At 31.8% G+C, this 22,670-nt stretch overlaps 2 protein-coding genes across 2 annotated transcripts; both read right to left on the bottom strand.

Moving 5' to 3' along the window:
- LOC105172668 (zinc finger protein-like 1 homolog) lies at window positions 10,207-15,187 on the bottom strand. Its single transcript, XM_011094203.2, has 9 exons — window positions 14,915-15,187; window positions 14,424-14,504; window positions 14,221-14,341; window positions 14,016-14,110; window positions 12,877-12,948; window positions 12,067-12,348; window positions 11,842-11,950; window positions 11,198-11,384; window positions 10,207-10,649 (listed from the first exon to the last, which is right to left on the bottom strand). Exons 1-9 carry the CDS (start codon window positions 14,936-14,938, stop codon window positions 10,562-10,564), a joined length of 1,059 nt encoding a protein of 352 aa, XP_011092505.1. The 5' UTR covers window positions 14,939-15,187; the 3' UTR covers window positions 10,207-10,561.
- On the bottom strand, window positions 16,060-20,570 carry LOC105172669 (mitotic checkpoint protein BUB3.1). Its single transcript, XM_011094205.2, has 10 exons — window positions 20,493-20,570; window positions 20,219-20,369; window positions 20,005-20,135; window positions 19,710-19,792; window positions 18,132-18,398; window positions 17,749-17,824; window positions 17,252-17,332; window positions 16,627-16,705; window positions 16,430-16,530; window positions 16,060-16,345 (listed from the first exon to the last, which is right to left on the bottom strand). The coding sequence occupies exons 2-10, from the start codon at window positions 20,339-20,341 to the stop codon at window positions 16,258-16,260; spliced, it is 1,029 nt and encodes a 342-aa protein (XP_011092507.1). The 5' UTR covers window positions 20,342-20,369; window positions 20,493-20,570; the 3' UTR covers window positions 16,060-16,257.

Genomic DNA, 22,670 nt, shown 5'->3' on the forward strand with positions numbered 1-22,670 from the left:
GCCCCCCCCCCCCCTTTTTTTATAATTCTGCTTCCTTTCTTTAATTCAAAATGATTAGGTGTGCATATACCCTAATTTGGTAGTGCAAATAAATTATTTGTGAATTAGGGGCGTAAATGAATTAGGTCGAGCTTGAGTTAACCTTTTTTTTTTTCTTTTTAAAATGGTAATTATGTACATAATTATATTAAATTCCCACAAACTAAACAATATATTAATTCAAACAATACATCAGTATGACAAAAAATAATTAACAAAATGCAATAACTCATATAAGTGAGACAAAAATACCCCCATAAAGCCCAAAGTGACTAGAATGCATGACATCGAACTTGTTCATGGGACCTCAACTTTAACCGAAAAACTATTTTTTGGCTCAATTTTGTGGACTACTAAACAGTTCAAATGTCTTGACCGTCTTCAAGAGAAGAGTCTAGCATTTCACTATTGTCATTGTTGAAATTCTGTCATTTTAACCACGAGCCGTTCTTTTGTTTTTTAATTTTTTTAGTCGGCTTTACTTATTCTTATCATATTTTCTATAGATATTATTTAGGCCTGAAAATTTTCTAAATTTATTATTAGGGTTTAGTGCTATTTTTTGACTCAGTTTCACGAACTTCTAAAATAGTTCAAATTTTAGTAGTTTTAGACCTGTTTCACCTAGATTAGAATTACATGAGGAGTTATGGGACGATCTATACCTATTGTTTCGATCGACTTCGAGAAGAGAATCCAACCCTTACTATTGTTATTGTCGAAATTCCATCATTTCGACCAGCCAAAACCTTTCTTTAAATTTGTCTATTTTTTAAGTTGGCTTTTCTTATTTGCATATATTCTATTAGGCTAAAACGCATTTTATCCCTTGTATTTTGTTGAAATAGTTAAAAACCCTCTGTGTTTTCAAAATAGATAAAAACCTTCCTGTGTTAAACTTAGCAAAAAATACCCATTTCATTTATAATTAATGGAATGCGTTACACTTGCTCATTATGCATTTGGGGATATTTTTTAGCTGTTTTTTTTTTATCTTTTTTGGTGTTTTTGACTAAAATACCCTCATCTTGTTTATATATTTACATGTACATCTATTACTTGTTTTGAGTTACTTTTTATGCATTTTCATCTATCTAAAAAATAAAATAAATATGAAAAAAAATATAATTTTTTTTTAATTTTATAATTTAAATTAACATCAAAGTATAAAACTTAAATAGTAAATTCAATTTTCAAATTTAAAATATCTTAATTAATATAAATGTTAGTAATTGTAAAACTTATAAAATATTAATAATTTAAATTATTCTTTACTTCAAAGTATTTAATAAATTATATTTAAATTTAAATACTTTTTATAATTATTAAAACTGAAATTAAAACTTTCCTTTAATGATATTTAAAATAAATTATTTTTAATTTAATTAATATAACTTTTTAGTTAATTTAAAATTCAAAATTAAAAAATTAAAAAAAAATAGGGATGGTGGACGCCGCAATCCCCCAAAGGGCGATGATACCCAGAACTGTCGTAGCCCAGAACAGTAGATTTGTACAACGACGAGTCGTACAAATTTGATGTTGTCGCCCCCTTATGCTGGAGGTTGGGCAGTGTGGAAGGGTGGCGACGTGTTGGGAGGGAGGGGTGGACTGTGGAGAGGGTAGTAGATGGGGTTTTAGCCTATTTTTAAAATAGATGGGGTTTTGAGCTGACTTTTTAAAACACAGGAAAATTTTATGCATTTTAGATTGTTCTATTACTATTATTTGGCTAAATTCTTTCTAACCCCTTTGTGTTTTCCTAAATTAACTGAAAAATCCCCTGTAATTTGAAAATAAGCAAATAAACAATCTCATATTTTTAAACCCCTGCCGTTAGGAATTGACAAAACGAGCTTTCACACGCTAATGGTGCAGTTGGAGGGGACTGTTTTAGCGTCCTTACATGATTTTTATTGCCATTATGATTAAAATGCTCCTATATGATTATATAATAGTTTTTGGGTATTTTTTTTACTTATTTTTAACTTATTTTGAGTGTTTCTTTTTAATTCATTTTCATCTCTCTAAAAAATTAAAAATTTCTTTTAAATATTTTTATTTAGAAATACAAAAACATTATATAAATTTGTTAATATTTAATAATTTAAATTAATAAATTAAATTAAAATAACAATACAAAATTTAAATCTTAACAAATATGGATATCAATTAATTAAAAAAATTATACATTATTATAGTTAAATTAGTATTATATATTTATAGTTAAATTAGTATTATGTATTTTAAAAAAATAAAAAAAAATCGAGGGTGGCGGCCGTCTTTCTTTTGTCTGGCCGTCGCCCTCTTTTTGTCTTTTTTTTATGGGTGATGCCGTTGTCGCTAGATCGCCCTCTCAAACAATTCAAATTTTAGCAGTTTCAAGTCTATTTTATCTAAACAGGGATTGTGGATGGAGTTAATGGATGACGTACCTATTGTTTTGATTGTATTTGAGAGAGGAATTCACCCTCACCACTGTCGTCAAAAGGGGTTACCATTCGTAACAAAATTCCATCATTTCGACCGTCGTCCGGGCCTGTTTTCAGATAGATCTCAATTTTAGTCAAATAAAATTTATTTGATATATAATAAATCAATAATAAATCATCGCAAACAAAAAATAGATTTTTATTTAATTTTCTTTCTTTAATACCAACAAAATCAATAAATTTTGACCAACTAATGAATCTATTTATAAGCATAAGCAAATATCATAGATACTAAACGTAATATTTAAAATCATAGAAAATTTATATGTAATTATATTAAATTTAAAAAAAAAATAGTGTAATTATTCTTTATAAAAAAAATAAATAAATAAGCCGCTGCTTGAGTGAAAGTAGTGATTGATATTTTAAGAAAGAGACAAGAGTAGAAGACAGTTAAAAACTGAATAATGCAGCGGACCAATACGCACGATCTTCATTATTATTATTATTATTAAATTAAAAACATAGATAGAGAGAAGGGGAATGATGATGTCAGGACGTATGATGAATCAGATTGCAACGTTGTTGGTTGTTGGGCGTTGAGAATATTGTACACCACACACACCCTGCACGTTCCCCCCCTCCTCTACAACGTTGTTTTGGGCGTTGAGAATATTGTACACCACACACACCCTGCACGTTCCCCCCCTCCTCTACCAATCACTTCTAACTACCCCCCACCCCATCCCCTATTATATTATATTTTGTTTTCGTATAAATTAAATTTAACTCAATCAATTATATAACAACTATAATTTTAATTATTATATTATTGATTGCTATAAAAAAAAATCCATTTCCTTATTAGTTTTTTGTAAAAAAAAAAAAAAAAAAACTCGATATTTACCATTCCTAATGATTCGTCGGATGACATCATACATCAATTATATTTTTAGCACCTCAATTAAATTACTTGTAACCTACATTATTTTATTTCCAATAAAATAATAAATATAAATAGCACTTGGTAATAATTTAATTCCACTCGAGGTGCACTTGTTTAAGTAAAAGAAATTATAAATAAAAAAGAAACACATTAATTTTGTGGTGCCTAATTAAATATATGGGTTAACCTCATAATTCAGTTTTAATAATTAATTTTTCGTGGCAGAGAGAGAGAGGGAGAGTGTTGGAATGGGAGTAGCAGCATAATTATCATTAATTAATTAGTAATTATAGCTAATTCGAGTCGCCACATTAGAGTCTTGGAATAAGTACAATTAGTTATACAATTATTGGAATCGAGGAAGTAGACGTACAAATGGAATCAATTTCTCAGTCAATTCTTCATCTTGATAATCCAAATCAAGATATGCTTTCTTTAAAAAATAATATAAAATTAGTAATTATATTCTTTTATCCTATAATTATCGATCATTAGTATTTTTTATCATACAACTTACTTTATTTACACATTTAATTTTTTTTTTTGATGTATTTACTCCTAAACATATTACGTTTTGTTATTTTTTTTTCAAATTTAGTTATTTTGTTAACAATTTTGGTGCTAACAATTTGTCAACACATGAGATGTAAATGCATGGCCAATTTTATCAATAAATGACCAAATATGAGATGTTTAGAAATAAATTCGTCAAAAAAGAACTAAATGTATAAATAAAATAAGGGATGAATTGCATAATAACCCCTCGTGTTTTCAAAATTTAGCTGAAAACTCTCATGTGTTAAAAAAATAGTGTAAACAATATATATGTTAGTTGTAATTGACGGTGTTCAAATTTTTACTGAATTGTTCGTTATATGTTTCTTATATAGCCATTGAGAAAGGAGATCTTAGAGCTTATAAGTCGCTCAAACTCCTTATTTGCAATTAATGTGTAGCACTTGTCTACACTAATAAATATATTATATTATGCTCGGGATACGATTAGTTTGGAATGCAGCTTTCTATGATTTTTTAAATAGTAATTTTTTTGCTCTTGATAATATTTATGTATCTTTTTCCCATAATTCTTTATACAATAGTTTTTTTGTTTGTATGATATATATAAGGGAGACATGGGGAGCATTACAACCTCCAAATAATCTAAATAACATCATGAAAAACAAATTCCTCCATAAAAATAATGTTGTTGTGGGAGTGGTTGTTATGACACTAAAAGTTTATACTTACTATATATTGGATGTACATGTGAATTAATTTTTAAGTTTCTTTACATACTATTTTTCAAGACTTTCCTCTTATAACAATTTTCCCACTTTAAAATTCAAATTTGCCTTTTTTTTCATGTGTTCATAATATAGATGATGAAATAGATCCATAGGGATTGTTGAAAAAAATCCCTTAATCATTGAAATTATAGGATAAAATGCAGACATCCCCCTTCCCCCAACATATGGGGTCGTTTGTATTCTGCCCCCAACTTTTTGTTTTTCACAATTCTCAATTCAACTTTTAATTTTGTTGCACTTTGTAATTTTGAGAAATTAATAATAAAATATTCTGCCCACGCATATTCACGCACCTAAGAGGGATTTTGGATCGAGTATTGAAAGGGTTAAAAGCCAATTGGGGTAATTTGCACTTTGTCCGCCAACCTTTTAAAAAAATAGGAATAAATTTATCAAAAATTGGAGAAAATTTCCAAAAAGTCAAATGCCTGATTTACAGATAAACAACTTCACATTACAAGTTAAAATCAAATCAAAAAGGCATGTGCAACTTCAGGTGTGAAACCCCTAATTAAATCGGACAAGAAATTTAAGCTTCACTCACAAACCAAATACTTCAACACCACCCCAAAATCGACACAATATTACAAAGATTAGAAAAAATCCAGATGAGAAAATAAGAAACACTCACCGACCTAATTAAGAAATTAAACTCTAACAACCCAAATGAAAAAAATCACGAAAGAGTTCAATTTCACAATAATATCAAATACACTCAAATTATATAAAGGAAGCAAAATCAAACCCAAAAAAGAAAGAAAAAAAATTAAAGAAAAATCATGTGTATTTTATGTTGGTGCTATCATCAGGCATATGTGTGTATTTCAGTCGGCGCCAATACTACATTTAACTTGTAACGTGAAGTTGTTTATCTATAGATCAGGCATTAAATTTTCTAATTTTCTCCATTTTTCAGAACTTTTCTCTATTTTTCAATTTATTTTCTTTTTTATTTTATAAAAAAACTAGAGGTAAAGTGCAAATGACCCCATATGTTAGGATAGTGTTTGCATATAACCCTTATAGTTTTATCGAACCCAACTTTGCCTTCAGAGACATAAACATACGTGAATGGAGTATTCCATCATTATTCCCCAAAAAATATAAAGTGCAACAAAATTAAAAGATTGGATGAGGAAGTGTAAAAAAAAGAAAAAGAAACACATTAGGCGACAAACTGCAAATGACCCTATATATTGCGGAGATCTCTTCATTTACCCGAAATTATATTATAATTTTAATAAATTCATTGAAAAGAACACTAAATATCCGTATCGGATATAACGGCGTTTTATTTTATTCTTTTTCTCATTCCTTGATTAATGTCTTTTGGATATTATTGAATTTTATATCTGATTAAATTTGATAAATTAGCCGTTGTAGCACGCTGCTACTACTTGCATATAATAAATAATATTTTATGTTTTAAAATATATAATGAATAAATTACTGCATAAAAACCAACATATCATATTTTTAAAAAAGAAAGGAAGCAACAAAGAAAAATAAGAAAGAAAATCAATTTAGGGGTATGTTTATTGGCATAATAATAAAATTGGTGTTGTGGTATAACCATCGATTGTGAGAGAAAAAATTCTTATATATATATAGTATAGATGAAATGCAACAATATTGACTAGCGGCGATCACTATGTGATATTATTTTTTCTAAAACTACTTTGAGATTGAATTGCGATTTGCGGTATCACAAAATAATTTATCAAATTGTCAATTTAAAAACCTAAAGCCAAAGTGCAGTTTTATGTTGCTTTAAGCAGTTTTGCGGTTCAACATTTATAATAAAAATAAAATATTAAGAGTACCAGAAAGCAAAATTATTTATAATAAGAAATTCTGTAAATGACAAAAAGTAACTTTGTATCAAAATATTTAAAGTAAAATACATAATCATTTAAGAATATATATTACTAAAGCTTCTAAGCAATAAAAAGTAACAAATATTTAGAATAATCAAAATTCAAATGCACATAGTTCAACAATATGTATAGCTAAAAGTTTTTTAAAGACATTTTAAAAAATCACATTATATATATTTGATAGTTTGTGTTTCGACGACTTTCTTAGTTGAAAATTATCACCAAACCAATAAATACAGTGCAATTTTATTCTAAATTTAAAATCTTGATTTGTTCAATAAATCAAAATAAATAGTTAGATTTAGATCCCAGTTTAATCGATTTTTGAAATTTTTTTTACTATCCCTATATCTCTCTATATATATATATATATAATTTTATACATATTAATGAATTTCATTTTATATCCTTAAAATAGTAGCTTGTTGACTTTGCTTATAATAAAGTGAGTTCATGTTCTTCTCATTATGAATACTACATGATCAATTGCAAAATTAAATAATTAACATCTCATTTTAGCATATTCGAATATCCCTTAGTATTAATTACTAAAAATTAACATAAATGGAGTTCCATGTATTGGTAATTAGCTAATAATAGCTGACTTTGGACATTTTTAAGTGTTTCCAACTTTCAGACATATATTGCTCAAGACACCCAATAATCGAATAGTATATATATACATATGGATGACTTTCACATGGTTATAATATATAAAAATCAAGAAATTGCCCTTTCATTCTAAGATGTGTAATAATATACGTAAACTAAGTTTCATAACACTATAATTCGTTAATAATGTAAACATTTTATCATAAAAATTATGCATTCGAGTCCCATGAATTAATGTAAAATGTATGTTTTATCGTTGTACATAATCTACCTATTGTTGTTTCCATTATGACTTGCGCATTTCCACCTAAAAACAACATAAACTCCTTCGTCTAATCATGTGAATTAACATAACGGTAGTAAGGAACGTTAATGGTGCTACGTATGCACAACCACACGCTTGTAACACTAAATTAAATGCACATATATTATGATACGAGCATTTCGATAAATTATTTGATTAAATTATAACTCACTTTCTTAATCATGATTAGTACTATAATAATAACGGTCCAATTACAACTACTTCCGCAGGAAAATAAATGTAATTATACCTAACAAATGATCAAATTAGGAAATCCAAACTTTGTTATATAAAATATATAGACATAAATAAATTTATGGAGTCATTAAAAATTATTTGTATAATTTTATTATATATTATGATAGTCATATACACACCCAAACTAGAATGCAGTTTTCTTTAAAAAGGATCCCAACTTATATATGCCATTCATATTTATATAAGGGATCATAATATCGTAAAAGTTGAGGATTTTTTATAAAATTAGAAATGAAAGTAAATCATATTTCTTTCGCTCATTTCATGCCATTCAAATTAAAAATTATAAAATCTCTCTCCAAAAGTTCCTTAAAATTAGGAATGCTACATATTCTTGCAAGATAATGATCAGTCAACGACTCAATACACGCAAATTAAGGATTAAATTTGTGCGCAGAACAACAGACTGGATGGAATGAAGGGTACCGTCATCATTGAATTTGGAATCTTGAACAGACCGCCGATGATAAACAGGAGGAAAATAAGGATGACGTTATATCATGATGTCCCTTATGCCCTAGGCGACACACTGCTATATCTGGTATATGCTAATTGCTAGCTATGTCTCCTTATTATTAAAACGAAAAGTAAAATATGTGGCAACATCTAATTGTCATGTATACTGCAAACTTAGTGTAATATCCATGGAACCAACTGAAAATTAGCATATTGTGTGGAGATACTCACTCCTCACAACCCAAAATATACATCACTTTCAAACCTTCAATATTTGCATAAGTTTCCATTATTGTAATATATATATATATATATATATATATAATATCAATTTTTGATTGTATTGGAACTGTAAAGTTTCCTTTTGACTCAAACCTATAAGATATTAAACAATATATTTCATCAGGTTACTTGTGACTTAATTAGCTAGCTGACTAAGTTACTATTATTTCAATTATTCAAATACTGTCAATTAAGTACAATGGCTTAAGTCTTTACAACTTCCAGCAAGTATTTTCAAATTCCACTATTATTTCTTCAAATACTGTCAATTAAGTACAATGGCTTAAGTCTTTACAACTTCCAGCAAGTATTTTCAAATTCCAATTTTTTTTTGAATTATATATAGTTTTGTGCGCAACATTTTAAAGCGTCTCTTATGTCAAATTTAAATTTTTTGTCGCTAACTCAATTAATTAGAAAATTTAACCGTTACGAAATGTCTCTCGTTCACTTATCAATAGCATGTTAGAAATTAAATTCAGTTTATGTTGGATCAAACATAAACCAGCCACCGACAACCTTTAATACACCCACATCAAATGACAAGCTCTATGTTCTCAATAAGGTTTAAACTCGTGACCTTCTAATAAAGAATTAAAACGAATATGGGGTCCGCAAACTTAGTGTTACAACACTATATATATATATATATATATATAGAAATTTTACTTTATTCTCTTATTTTTTTAAAATTTATTATATGTCTATTTGATCTCATCATACGTTGTGGAGTATATAAGTAAGGACATGGAAAGTGACGAGTAACATGAGTAGAATGAAGGCGTTGTTTGTTCTCCTTTCTTTCAATTACTAAATGTTTTTAAAGGGTTGACATATAAATTGTCAAATACTAAAAAAAGTAGATTGAAAAAAACGAAATTGAACTGTTGATGTTAATTGTAAATGTAAGAAAATTGAAGTGTCTATATCACTTCAGAGTTCAAACATTTGACATGTACAACATGGGTTCTCAGTTTCTATGGAAGACTTTTGTTGTTTGATATTTTATTCTATAGTCAAAATTCTTTTTCTTTTGGGGGGAGGAGAGAGATCTATGGCTATGCTATTTTTTTTTTTTTTACTGATAATGGTAAAATAAATTACAATAATTCAATTTCGGAACTAAACTCAATTCAATCAATGTATCAAACTGACAGTAATAAATAAACTACAAAGACTCATATAAAATGAAATAAATGCCCACATATTTAGAGGAACTCGAAGCCATAACCTCAAACTTATTCATGAGAAATCAATTTTTAAACTAGTGAAACTCAGACGATCGCGTGTTTGGGCTAGCACTCTGCAAAGATGCTTTGGTTGGTGGAAACAGCCCGCTAAATCTAAGGCTTCTGACCCAATTTGGAGATGATTTGGCGTTGGGCTTCACCAATATAAGCCTAAATTTAGCTCCGCTTGTTTAAAGAAAACCATAGCCTAAATTGGATTTCAATATATGATTAGGAATAATTATATATCTCTTGATCTATGATCTATTCACAACAATCAGTCATGTTTTTTTGTATAATTATAAAAACCACTCCTGCCAACAAAAAAAAAAAAAAAAGGAGCAATTTGTACAATGATGTTGATATTTTTAATTTTGAGCAAGAATTTTGCCCAGTATTATATAACTGATCTATATATTTCCACAACTAAATGAAATAGAAGCACAGGTGCTGAGGTACGTGTAAAAACTAAAAGTGAACCGCATTATATCATGAGAGAGAGAGGGGAGATATTAAAAATGCAGTATAAACTAGAATTTTACATGACGACCGTACTGTACTTTGACTACAGATCTCAACAATTTGCCGTGAAAAGCTCCTCGACACTAAACTCCATATAGAGGGAAGGCAAGGAAAAGAGAAATAAGGGTCGAAATGATCTTATGGACACTACTAAAACATGGTACTTTATGCTCTATCACACACAATTCAATAAATCCTATTTCAAATAAAGAATTCTCAAGATTTTCTCTTCTTCATTCAAAACACCCCAACCTAGCCTGCACCGCCATATATGTCGTGATAGCCCATCAAGGTTGGTCACTGTAGCCCTTCACCACCCAGATCATCACCCAGACCGCGTTGAGCAATTCTGTAATACAGAATACCCATTGTTGCCATACACGCCCTGTACATGTACAAAACAAGAAAACCTTACACCTCAACATAATTGAACCAAATCAAATATATTATTATAAAAGAGTCCAACACAAAAAATTAGCAGCAACTATATTCTATCTCCACTCCTTGCTGTAGGACAACAAATTGCTAATTATTTCTTTCTTCCGAATTCATGGCTAGAAGTCCGCCACAAGATAATATAAGTGATATACATATATCAAGAGAAACAGCAACCTGCAACCTACACTTAATTTGTACGAATCCAAATTTAAACCGTGATGTAGCTAATGTCCATGAAAGGCAAAGCTCCTTTATCAATTCACTCGAAACAAGAAACAGAGGGAAAAGTTAAGTCGAATTGCTGTCACTTAAATTTCACAAAGTTGCCAACTTCATTTGACCTATCCAAATTCCTGTAAAAAAACATTTCTCCCATATTCGCAAGGTAAAATATGCAGATACCTAATGCTCCAGTCATATATAAATTTTTAAAAGAAAAAATAAACAAGAGAAATAGGTGGGAAAAGCAAAAACAAGAAAGAGTGGAGATATTACATGATGGCTGTAACTAAGAGTATTTTCCTTGGGTCCATTCTTGAACTCCTACGATGTCTTAAACGACCTTCTGGGGCATCATCAGCATGAGAGACATCTTTTTGTGGCGGAGCAGTCACTGGTAGAGTTGGCAATGCACTTGACCAGAATGGAAGCAACGACCTAAGGAACTTGTGGCGAAATGTACCTGTAATTTATAATTCAATATGCTTGGGTGCCTCCAGTTTAGCAGAATGAAAAGACTTGAGTTTTGACATGGAAATTTTAAGTTTATAATTTACTTTTCTTTTAAAAAAAAAAAAAAAAAGAAAATCACAATGCCAAGACATAGGACTGCAGGTTCAGAATTCGTTAAAGGAAAAAGCTCATGTCCAACCAAACAGCTCCAGTTTAGCAAAGGACGAGCACTAGCCACATATGGCATGGCCAATGCAGAAGCGCAGAGAAACAATTCAGTGGAATCATAGTAAATTGAGCAAAAATTCTATTGTTTCAGAACAAAAAACACTACAGACCACAACAACAGAAGAAAGATCACCAGAAAATGCAAATAAGTTCCTTGTCTTTCCATGTACCCAAGGCAAAGCTACTAAAAGGTAACAGAAGATAAAAGGAATAAGATAGCCAAAACGGCTTCCACTGACCTCTTCGTGAGTACTTCTTTCTGTTCCCATCTTCATCATCTGCATAATATGAGGCCTCTGAGTTCTGCCTTTCAACTTGCACTGCACTCTTTCTTGTGGTTGCACCGGGCTGGGCAACAAAAGAGTGTGAGAAACCACTAGACCGACTTACAGAAATATACCTCATAAGACATGGAAGTGAACAGTGAGCGATACAAGAATGAAACAAACATCAACGTAACTTACACCACCAGCGGGATTTGTGCTTTTCATGAAATTGGAATCATGATTAGGTAAAGATGATGTTGCTGAGCTAGGTTCATCTATCTCCACAATACCCAAATCCACAGGTCTTGCAGTAGAAGCCGCATCTTTTCCAAAAGGAAAATTTCCACCATTGTATTCTCCGCCTCCAGCAGCAGAGGCCTGAATCAGTGGTTCTGAGGCAAACGCAGGTGGAGGACTTCGGGACTCTGTTCCATGCAATGGAACTGGATGGTTCCCAAACAAGTTCTTCTCCAAACCAGTCTGCAAACAATCATGGTCATTATCAGATGTGATATGTGAAGAAATTAAACTTTCTCAATGCCCCTGAAACACAGTACAGATACATCACCACTGCCCACTCACACATTAGGAAATGTATAATGAAAACATACAGAAAAGAAAACTAAAATCCCGAGGATAACAGCGTGATGCAAGTAAATCATTCATCAACTGGTAGAAATATGATTAAAGGACAATGAGTTCACAACCGAAAGTGTGTTTGAAGCCAAGGACTTTGACCTATGAAAGAAAATTGCATAACGACCTATTCCCTAGTCACATAATCTGAGGCGAGAAAGCTGAGCACAAAGATGAAACTAAGCCAAGAATCAACTGAAACATAAATGACTAAACTTGCTCAAAGGATAGCATAAATGACACTAAAATAATGAACCTGTCAGCTTGCAAAAGAGCCAGCCTCCACCTAATTAGTAGTTTATATGCATCAAAATCATGCAAAGAGACAAGAATGCTCTTGGCTGCACTTCTAGCAAAGAACAAGATTTTTACCTGCATAATTGCTTCTCTCAGCTTCGAATGAAGACGAGATCCTGAATCTCTGACGCTTTTTGGAGGCCATATCTGAAAAAGGCCACATACCAGCAGTCAGTCCAAGCTATCAATGAATTTAGGGATATTAGACAAGTACACATCCACGAAAGATTCTTATCATGGCTGGCTTAAAATATGCCATCGCAATTCAGCTATGGAGCTAAAATACTTTAATCCAAAGGTAATTAAATTCTCTAAAACTTTCAACTTGTAAAGTTAATTATCTTTATCAGTGGATGTCATACAAGGAAAACCAATTTGCCTTTTTAAGCTTGTCTCCCCCCCCCCCTCCAAAAAAAAAAACTTAACAGGTAGGTGCAAAAGCTATGGCCTTGATTTGATCTAATATCTTACGGATTATAAGTAGACAGATGACTTTTCTAATGAGGATACATCTCATCATAGGTACTGTTCCCAACTGAAATACGAAAACCAACATCGTAAAACTAATCCTGCAAACAAAGCATATGGCAATATAAACAATCTCATATTTGATTATAAGTGGCAGCAAAAATGGCTGAGAAACTCTTAAGCAAAAGGACCCACGCATTACAACTTCTCTCATTCTTGATCTCCCTTCAGGACTTTCTAAAGGTTGATGAAGAAAGGGCTCTGTACTTACCAATAAAATTATTTCTCTCTCTACATAACTTCTCTTCTATTCTTAGAATAACAGTATCAAATGACTTTTAAAATGAGAACTACCACAACATGGATGCTATTACACTATCATCATTTCCAAATTATGATTTATTATGTCATGTCCATTGTCCAGTATAAAACTCAGCTTTCATTTGCAAAGTTCATCAAAGTACTGCATGCTGAGTGCATCCTTTTCAAAGTTAAAACAGGAAACAAGACTCATATTGCGGCCTAAATTCTTATGAAAACCTCATGCAAAGAGTTGCAGGCCACCTGTCAGCAAGACCCAAGATAAAGGGTATACAAACTCAGGTTTACAATTATGTTTACACAACATTGAACATCCTAAAACAAATCAAACTCAAGAAGTTATCATCACAATGGGCTTGGACTAAACAACTAATAGTGGACAAAATAATATGAAAATGGAGAGATATTCCATGAGCAGAACATACCGAAGTTGAACAGGTTGGACAGACATATCCAGCAGGAGCAGTGTGTGGAGGAAAACTTTTAATGTGTGAAACTAAGCAATTTGTATGTATAACATCTGCATAATTCAAGCATGAGATAGATATGCAGAATCAGAGGGGGGGGGGGGGGTTCAAATTGAAATCAAAGAAAAATAAAATTTAAATATATAAGTGCAGGGTTACATACGCAAGCAACCCAATCGAGTAGTTTGCGGGTCTGTTCCTTCAGCAAGGGCAGCTTGACACTGGCAGCATTTAGGAGGCCAATCATACTCTCCATCAATTACCCACTCGGAGTATGAACGCACCTAAAATGGACCAATTTTCCGTTTTCAGATTTTACTGAACATAAACATCCGCTAATAGAATTCTGAATTGAAATAAGCATACCACACAAATTTGGTGTTCTGGAAAGCATATACATTCCCCACAAACGGGCACCTTGTGGACGAAGCAATACAATTTAGTCGCCTAAAAACCCAAAAAACAATGAACGCGTTAATTCTCACGCTAGCAAAAAGCAAAACAATTCTTCATCATCACCCAATACCACATCTCGATCAATAATCAAGGCACTGAATTCCACTGCTTGAAACTACATCAATAATGGAAAAAAGCATAACTCTACAAAAAAATCACACTCGATCGATCACAAGTCACCATACAGCTCACAAATCCAAGTTTACAAATATCAATTAGGAACTAAACTGAAATTGAAAGATCTCCTGATTTCATTGAAGAAAAAAATGCGAGTACGATCTGATCTAAACCTGGCAAAACGGAGATTATACAACGCTTCATCAAATCAGAACCTCAAAAATCCAGACCAAAACTCAGTAACTAAATTCCACATCGGTGTGTATGCAGATTACAAGCAGTACCTTACGACATTTACAGACCACCATTGCATTGAGCAGCTACGGAACAGAGGAAAATGGAGATCGAGATTGAATCTAGGGGGGTTTTGGATGATTTACGAGGAGAATTTTATTGTGATGGAAAACGGAAAGTGCAGTGGTAGTAAATTAGTAATAATATTAATAGTTGATGAAATTCGGAGCATCAGATTTTTGTATCTCATTTGTTTTTGTATCACAATCTCTGATTCGGTTCTAAAATTGAACGGGAGGGATAGATGGATGAATAAGCCTACAGTCCTATGGTGTATTGATGACGTCGAAAGTGCCTACTCGGCATGGAGAGATAGATTCAGCCCATTGAAGTTGATTAACAATATATGGGCTATTTGTGTTCTATATGGGTTCATTTCTTGGCCCATCTAGGAAGCCCAAATTAGAATAGACAAACAGCCCAATATGTAGGAAGGGTCTAAGGTCACTTTGGTCTGGGCCGAATCTCACGTCAATATTGGGTCAGGCTCTTCAATTTTGGACTTCACAGCCGAATTTTAACTGAGATCACGAAAATTTTATACTAGTGTATTTTTTTCCTTAGCTTGGTTCTCTGTCGTATTGAATTTCTTTTAGCATTACGTTGAAACAAAACATTAATATATTTAGACAAAGTAATGTAAATATATATATATATGTATTTGTGTATGAATGCACACTTGTAATATTTCTATAATAATCATCGACTTCGCATTCCTCTCATGATATTGTCTCGCAACAATTTTATGGTTTATGAATAGATCATCATGCACCTAATTTGGAATGCACAAAGAGAAAAACAAGAATATATCATTCTCCTCAAGTTACTCTTCTCTATATCTCTTATATAACTGTAGGAGTAATGAGCAAACAACTTCAAATTTTCTAAGTTTATAACAATGCTAAACTATTTTTGGGTGTTTTATTTGGACAACACTTTTCTTTGATGGTCTTTTTATCCAAGCAGATGACATTAGGAAAAAGAAAACGAAAAAACATTAAGATATTTGAACTGTTAGTGATCTCTTTTTCCACAAAAATATATAACAAAGATGGCATTGGGAATTTTGGCAGTACCTGCAAGCAAATAGACAGAATATGTCCCATTCTGCAACTGATTATAAACTTAGACGGCGTCGGCAACGGTTACTGTCTATTTCACCTATCATTATGTGTAAATTGTAATAATATTCTATTTCTAACTTCTAAGCATATTACAAAGTCTCAAGTCCATCCCCCATCAAGAATCAGAGCAATCAACGAGAAAAATGATTTTGATAACAACCAATCTATAGTTCAGAAATATTACAAAACGATCTGGAAATTTGCAATGTTCATGTAGCAGGATTGGGCAGCGCTTTTGGCTTTGGCTTGACTTCTACTTCATTTACACTACGCACAAATATGGCATCTGGCTCATGGCTGCAAAAATAGTAAAAATAAAAGATATGTAGAGGGGTTAAGAGGTTAATATTGAGAGAAGCTGTAAGATAAAGGAGTTCTTACTCTTTATCTCCCTCTTCATATGTATAACTTGATGCGACTGCCAATAATCTACCATCTCTGCTAAACGACAAAGCTGCTATGCTTGTTGGGTACTTGGTATACTTCACAGCAACCAAGTCCAGGCAGATACAGAACAAAACTCAGCATATTGCAAACAAGACGGAAGAAATTAAAGCCTAGTTCCTAATTTCTTTTACCTGATACAACCTCTTCTTGTTGTTTCCATCCCATACGTTAACATAACCATCACAACCTCCAGTGGCAAAAGTACCATATCTACATGCAGCAGTTTAAAGAAACAGTGAGAAAGAGTGCACAAGCCATCTTCAGCATAAGGATATTGAGTCTCCATCACCAGCAATTTTAATTCATAGAATAAACTCGTATAAACCAAATCCTTTTTTTGAGTGAGGAGAAATCTCCAGAATTGTGCAACCATCCAACCATTTTGATGGATAGTCTGTGGCATGCTGGTCCAAGATTGCTTCAAACTTTAAACACAATGTCGAAAGCATGATCAACTGTTCACAAGACTTGCATTGGATAATGAAGCTCTAGTACCTTGTTCTCCAGATTATTTTACCCTTTCCCAAATGAGTATTCATAGTAATAATCGCTATTCTCCCTTTTTCTCTCCTTTTTACAAGTTAACATGATTCCCACCCAATATCTCATACTGAAGGTCATCATCAAAAATGTGGTCCAATTACTTTTTCAGTATTTTACGAATTGCAGCTCAGTTCTTCATGCAACCCGCACAGTGACTTTCATGAGTGAATCTAAAACTGCAGGAACATGATATCAAAACACTCTGCAACTTACATAGGGTGAAATGCAATGGCATTCACCGGGTACACAATATCTCTTCCTGCTTCTGATTTTCGATGACATTTAAATGCATACCTGCACACAACAACAGCAACAAGATGGGGAAATATTACAAAGTTATGCAACATTGAGAAAAAATGAAATTAAGCATGACTTCTGTATGAACTTGTATCTACTTCAATGTTATTTGTTAATTGTGTCATAAAAATCTTTCAACGACCAAGCAAAAGCTCCTGATATAAATTATAAGTAGCAAGAAACTAGAATCAGAATGTTTTGGCAGAAAAAGTTTGAAGAAAATTAGACATCATTTTGCTCTTCCATCAACAGTAGTATTTACAATCTATATTAATATTAGTATCTGGTACAAGGGCACACATAATAGACATTTAAAAAGATGTTAACTTGTGTACATAATCATTTTTTAAAGGGTTCACAAGATCATGAATTACTAATTTACACACTCCCATAGGATACAATGTAATACATACTTTTTCGATTGACCAGCCTCGGAGAGATCAAAAAACTCCATTGCGACACGTCCTTCAACAGAACTAAGAGCATAACCTGGAAATCATAGTAATTAGTAACAATGAAAAAGATCATTTCCCAACCTGTTATTTAGTCATTGAAGTTGCAGAAATCTTTTCTTTCCATAACTCGTTTAGGTTGGAGCCCAACTATCTTTTCTGTCTATAATCGATATAAAGCAGTGTACTTTGATACTACAATTGGCCAAAGTGCAGCAGGACAACTCATCAATTTCTACGAGTAGCATAGGTTGAACAAATACACTTTCTAGACAAGATAAGTTAATCCCCTCTAACCACTAGGCTGACAGTCAACAACATAAACAAGAATTTAGTATACACACCTGTCCCATTAGGATAACATCGAACACATCTTGTTTGGTATTTCAGAGAAGATTCCCTCCGTTGTTCAGGTTGAGACATGTTCCGAAGATCATACACATTTACATGTCTTCCAGCAGTAGCAACGACCAAACGATTGCCAACAAGAGACAAAGAATACACACGCTCAGGTTGAGAATATGTTCCAACAAGAGAGCGTTCCTGACCACTTGCACCTCTGGGGTCCCAACACTTTAAGGTTTTGTCCCAACTACCAGTAATGACTTGACCTAAACAACTTAACGCAAAGAATTAGAAGTAATAGAACTAGAACAACTCCATGCATGTGCTACATGGAAACATGGTCGGTAGAGATGGGAGATTATAGATTACCACATACAGCAAATAATTAATAACTACTCAACTTAAATTCACAATGAAAGACCTTGCAATGAAGATTTGTTTACTTGCTGAAAGGATATGTTCATTAACTTTCTATACTGACATTGCTTAGATTTTTTATTGCAGAGCTAAAAATATAAGATGCAAAATGGCACTAAATGGGTTAAATACAATTTACCCCCCTGTGTTAATGGAAAAGTGCAAAAAAAACCCTGTGAAAAAACAAAGTGCAACTTACCATCCGTGACACTAAAAATGATGCAATTTACAGGAGGGAGGTAAATTGCATCATTCTTAGTGTCACGGGTGGTAAGTTGCACTTTGTTTTTTTCACAGGAGTTTGCAGTTTTCCATTAACACAGGGAAGTAAATTGTATTTAACCTGGGGCTAAATCATAACATAAGCAAAAAGCCTTAAGCTAATCATAGGATCAACTGGCAAGTTCAAGACCTCAAAACCACATAATAAAACGTTTCTAGATAATTGATGTTATCCAGTGAGAAAACTCTATCTTTCGAGCAAGCCTCCAGATAGAAGAAGCCAAATGGTAGAAAAAGTTTCCGTCGATATTTTGAAGGAAAGACTGCAACTAAGATGACACTTTGAGTAAATATATGACAATTTAACTTCTGTAGCTATAGCTTGTTCAGTTTTGTGAATGAAACATCAGCAAAAGCATGTTCTAGCACCAAATAACCAAATAAGAATCTATTTTGGCAATCACAGAAAACTTAAGTAATATCAGTATAACAAAATAAACTGAAAGGCATTCAGTACCTGAAAGTGAATTATATGGTACTGCATGAAAGGAACAAAGGTTGTGATGCTCTAAATACTTTCCGGCAAACTAAATTATACAACAACATATAGGCACAGAATTCTGGAATTTAAGTATAGCATGGAAAATATTGACTAGGAAAACAAGAAATTCAGATATCACCATGTTGAGTTAGAGGGACAAACACAGCAGCCTCTTGTATGTATGTTGATTTCATCTGCGTAGCAATTGCTAACCAAGTACACAAATAGCTACTCCCGCACATTTTCTCATGTTTGGAATTTTTCAGGCTTTTTAAATAGTTCAAGCAAAATTAATCATCTTAGGAAATCTCTTTGAATGTCCCACTGTTCAGCAGATATGCCAGCTCAAGAAAAGGTTGCCCAGAACAATAACAAGGCAATGATAGGAAACACCCACCCGTTCCATATGAGTATTCAACACAACGAACAGGTGCATCATGTCTCCCCAAAACATCTTCCCTATTGTAGTTGAACACTAGCCTGGAGCACAGACACATCCAATTTCCATAAACATGTCAAAATCACTCCTATTACCAAATAATTACAAACATATGAAACTGCGGAATTCAATCAAAACCAAATATCAGTACAAGGAATTAACTCAAAATGGTAACCCTAGTACCAGAAACCGAAGATAAAAGCTAAATCAATTGTAAAGGTAGAAAGAACCGGGAAGAAAAGTTGGAAATCACCTTCTGACAGTGTGGTCAGCACAAGCACTAAAGCCTGAAGAATCATCATGAAAGCAACAATCCAGCACCGGACCTCCGTGCATAAACTCTCCCCTAAGCGCATTGGCGCTCGCGTCGTACAGTCGAACACTCTAACAAACAAATTAAGAGAAACTAATAATAAAAGAAAAACAAGGGAAACTCGAAAATTAAGTGGAAGATAAGTCATAGCAACCTTGTCCCAGGAGGAAACGAGGAGGTGGTCACTATGGTTGGAGAAACGGAGGTTGGAAATGCCGTCCGTGGGAGGGCTCGAGAGCTCTCTCCCCGTGGATGGAGGCGGCGGCGGCGCCGTCATAATCAAGTAGAGATTGTGTGTTAGGTCACTAGGGTTTTAGTGCAGCGAGATCAGATTAGGATTTCAAAAATAGCAGTGAGAAGGAAGAGGAAGAGGAAGAGAAGAAGGTATCCGCCGCTATCCAGAATTCAAATTCAAACTCAAAACTCACCACTTTGCTTTCCACGTTATTGCTCGACGACCTTCCTTCTCCTTCTTACTACTAAAATTTCTCCATTTATTTTATTTTTCGAATAATTACATTTTACATATGTACATACTCTCTTTATATGAATTTTCTTTATTTTTTTATAATTACTCATATATTCATAAAAAATATTATATTGTTTTTTTAAAAAATGTAGACATCATTGTATAAATTATTTCTATTTTTTTTACTGTTAACGTGTAACCAGTAATTATGTAAAAAATATAAATAATTTATTTAAATAAATCATAAATCATGGATGCTAATATAATTATTCTTTTATTTTTTACAAACAAAACTAAGAGGTTTCTATTTTTTTTATTTTCAATTTTCCAACTTGCAACGTACTTTTTAATTTATTATAAGTAAAAACGATATATGAAGTGAACAAATATCTATATTAATATAAAAAGAAAATGTACTTTTTTACGCACGAACGTGGTTATAAGACAAGTCAGTAATAAATTAATAGATGGTAAATATCAGTTTTCATTCAAAATTTTTATTAATATCAGCAAATTTTGTGAATTTTGACTAATTGATGGACTTATTTGTTAGATGAAAGCAAACTTCAAGAGTATTAAACATAACTTTTCAAACCACCGAGGGTTTACGTAAAATTACACCAAACCTCATAGAATAGGAGTGTAATTATTTCTTAATTATAAGAATATTTTTACATTTTATAATTCTTAAAATTCATTATGTTCAAAATATATTGGTTACGCCATCGATCGTGTTAGTGCCTTGTCATTCGGGTACAGGTGCTATGTCCAAATTATTTAACAGGCCATTTGAAACTGCATAAAATAATTTGTTTAAATATTATTTTTTAATACATAGTTATGTAAAAATTATTTTTTTAATTTATTTTCTCAAATTCAAATTCATCAATCCAAATACAACCTAACAGAAAATACAAATTCGAATCTAATGAGCAAATCAGCTGTATGACGACTTATCATAAACAGCCAATAATAAAACGAATTTAATACAGTTTGTAAATGGTCAAGTTATCTCCTATAAAAAATAGCATTTACTTTCCAGTGTTTTTTTTATTTTAAATATAGCAATTTATCTTCCTATCTAAGGAGGTAAACTATTTTATTTTAAAAATGGATACTTACACTCTCCTACTCCGGGATTTGGTGAATTACACGTAGACCTCATGTGATTTGAAAAATTATATCTAGTACGCCTAACACTACAAAAAAAGGCGAAATTTGGGGCGAGTTTTGAAATAATTTTTTTTTTATCTTTGGAATGATTTTCAGAACACATAACTTATTTGCAGCGAATTTTGGAACAATTTTGGAACGGATCGAAGTCTATCCTTACAGATGGCGTCGCATAAATTTAGGAACGGTTAAGGCAAAATCGTTCCTATTTGGGATGGCAACTGTAACTCTCATTGGAAACCTTTCCTAATATTGAATTTGTCTGATCTTTTTTATTTTTTGAATTAGAACGATTTTTATGGATTTTGGAACAGCTAAATTAATTTTATCGAATAACTTTTAGAACGGTATTTGTAATATCCCTGCCTAAATTTTGAAATTGGTTTTATTTGTATTGGTGATAAATATAGGAACGAGTTTTGGAACTGTACGGTGCAACGGACTTAGGAATACGTTTGTAGAACTGTTTTAGTAATGATATTAGGAACGGTCTTTCTTAGTATGGAACACATATTAGAAACTAAAATAGCAATGATATTTGGAACGCTTACCCACCAATTAAGAACACTTGTTTGAAATAGTTGTAGCAATGGTGTTTGGAACAGTAACACGTTTTTATAACTGTTTTCGTAACGGTATTTGGATGATTATTTATTTAAATTTGTAATATTTTTTTTGCCATTACTAAAACCGTTTGAAATTTTTTAATTTTGTAATTTATTTATAATTACTTAATATATTTAATAAATTTGAATAAATAAATAAATTTATAAATTTTATATATAATTAAATTAATTTTTAATTAATTATATTTATGAATTTAATTAATTGGATAAATATAAAATAATGGAATGTAATAAACATTATGAAATATGAATAATTAAAAAAAAATTATTAATATAAACAAATATTTAATTACAAAAATAAAAAATTATAAAACTTAATCTAACCCCTCCTCATTAGC

This window comes from Sesamum indicum, linkage group LG10 (genome assembly GCF_000512975.1).
Source record: "Sesamum indicum cultivar Zhongzhi No. 13 linkage group LG10, S_indicum_v1.0, whole genome shotgun sequence".
NCBI classification, from domain to species: Eukaryota; Viridiplantae; Streptophyta; class Magnoliopsida; order Lamiales; family Pedaliaceae; genus Sesamum; species Sesamum indicum.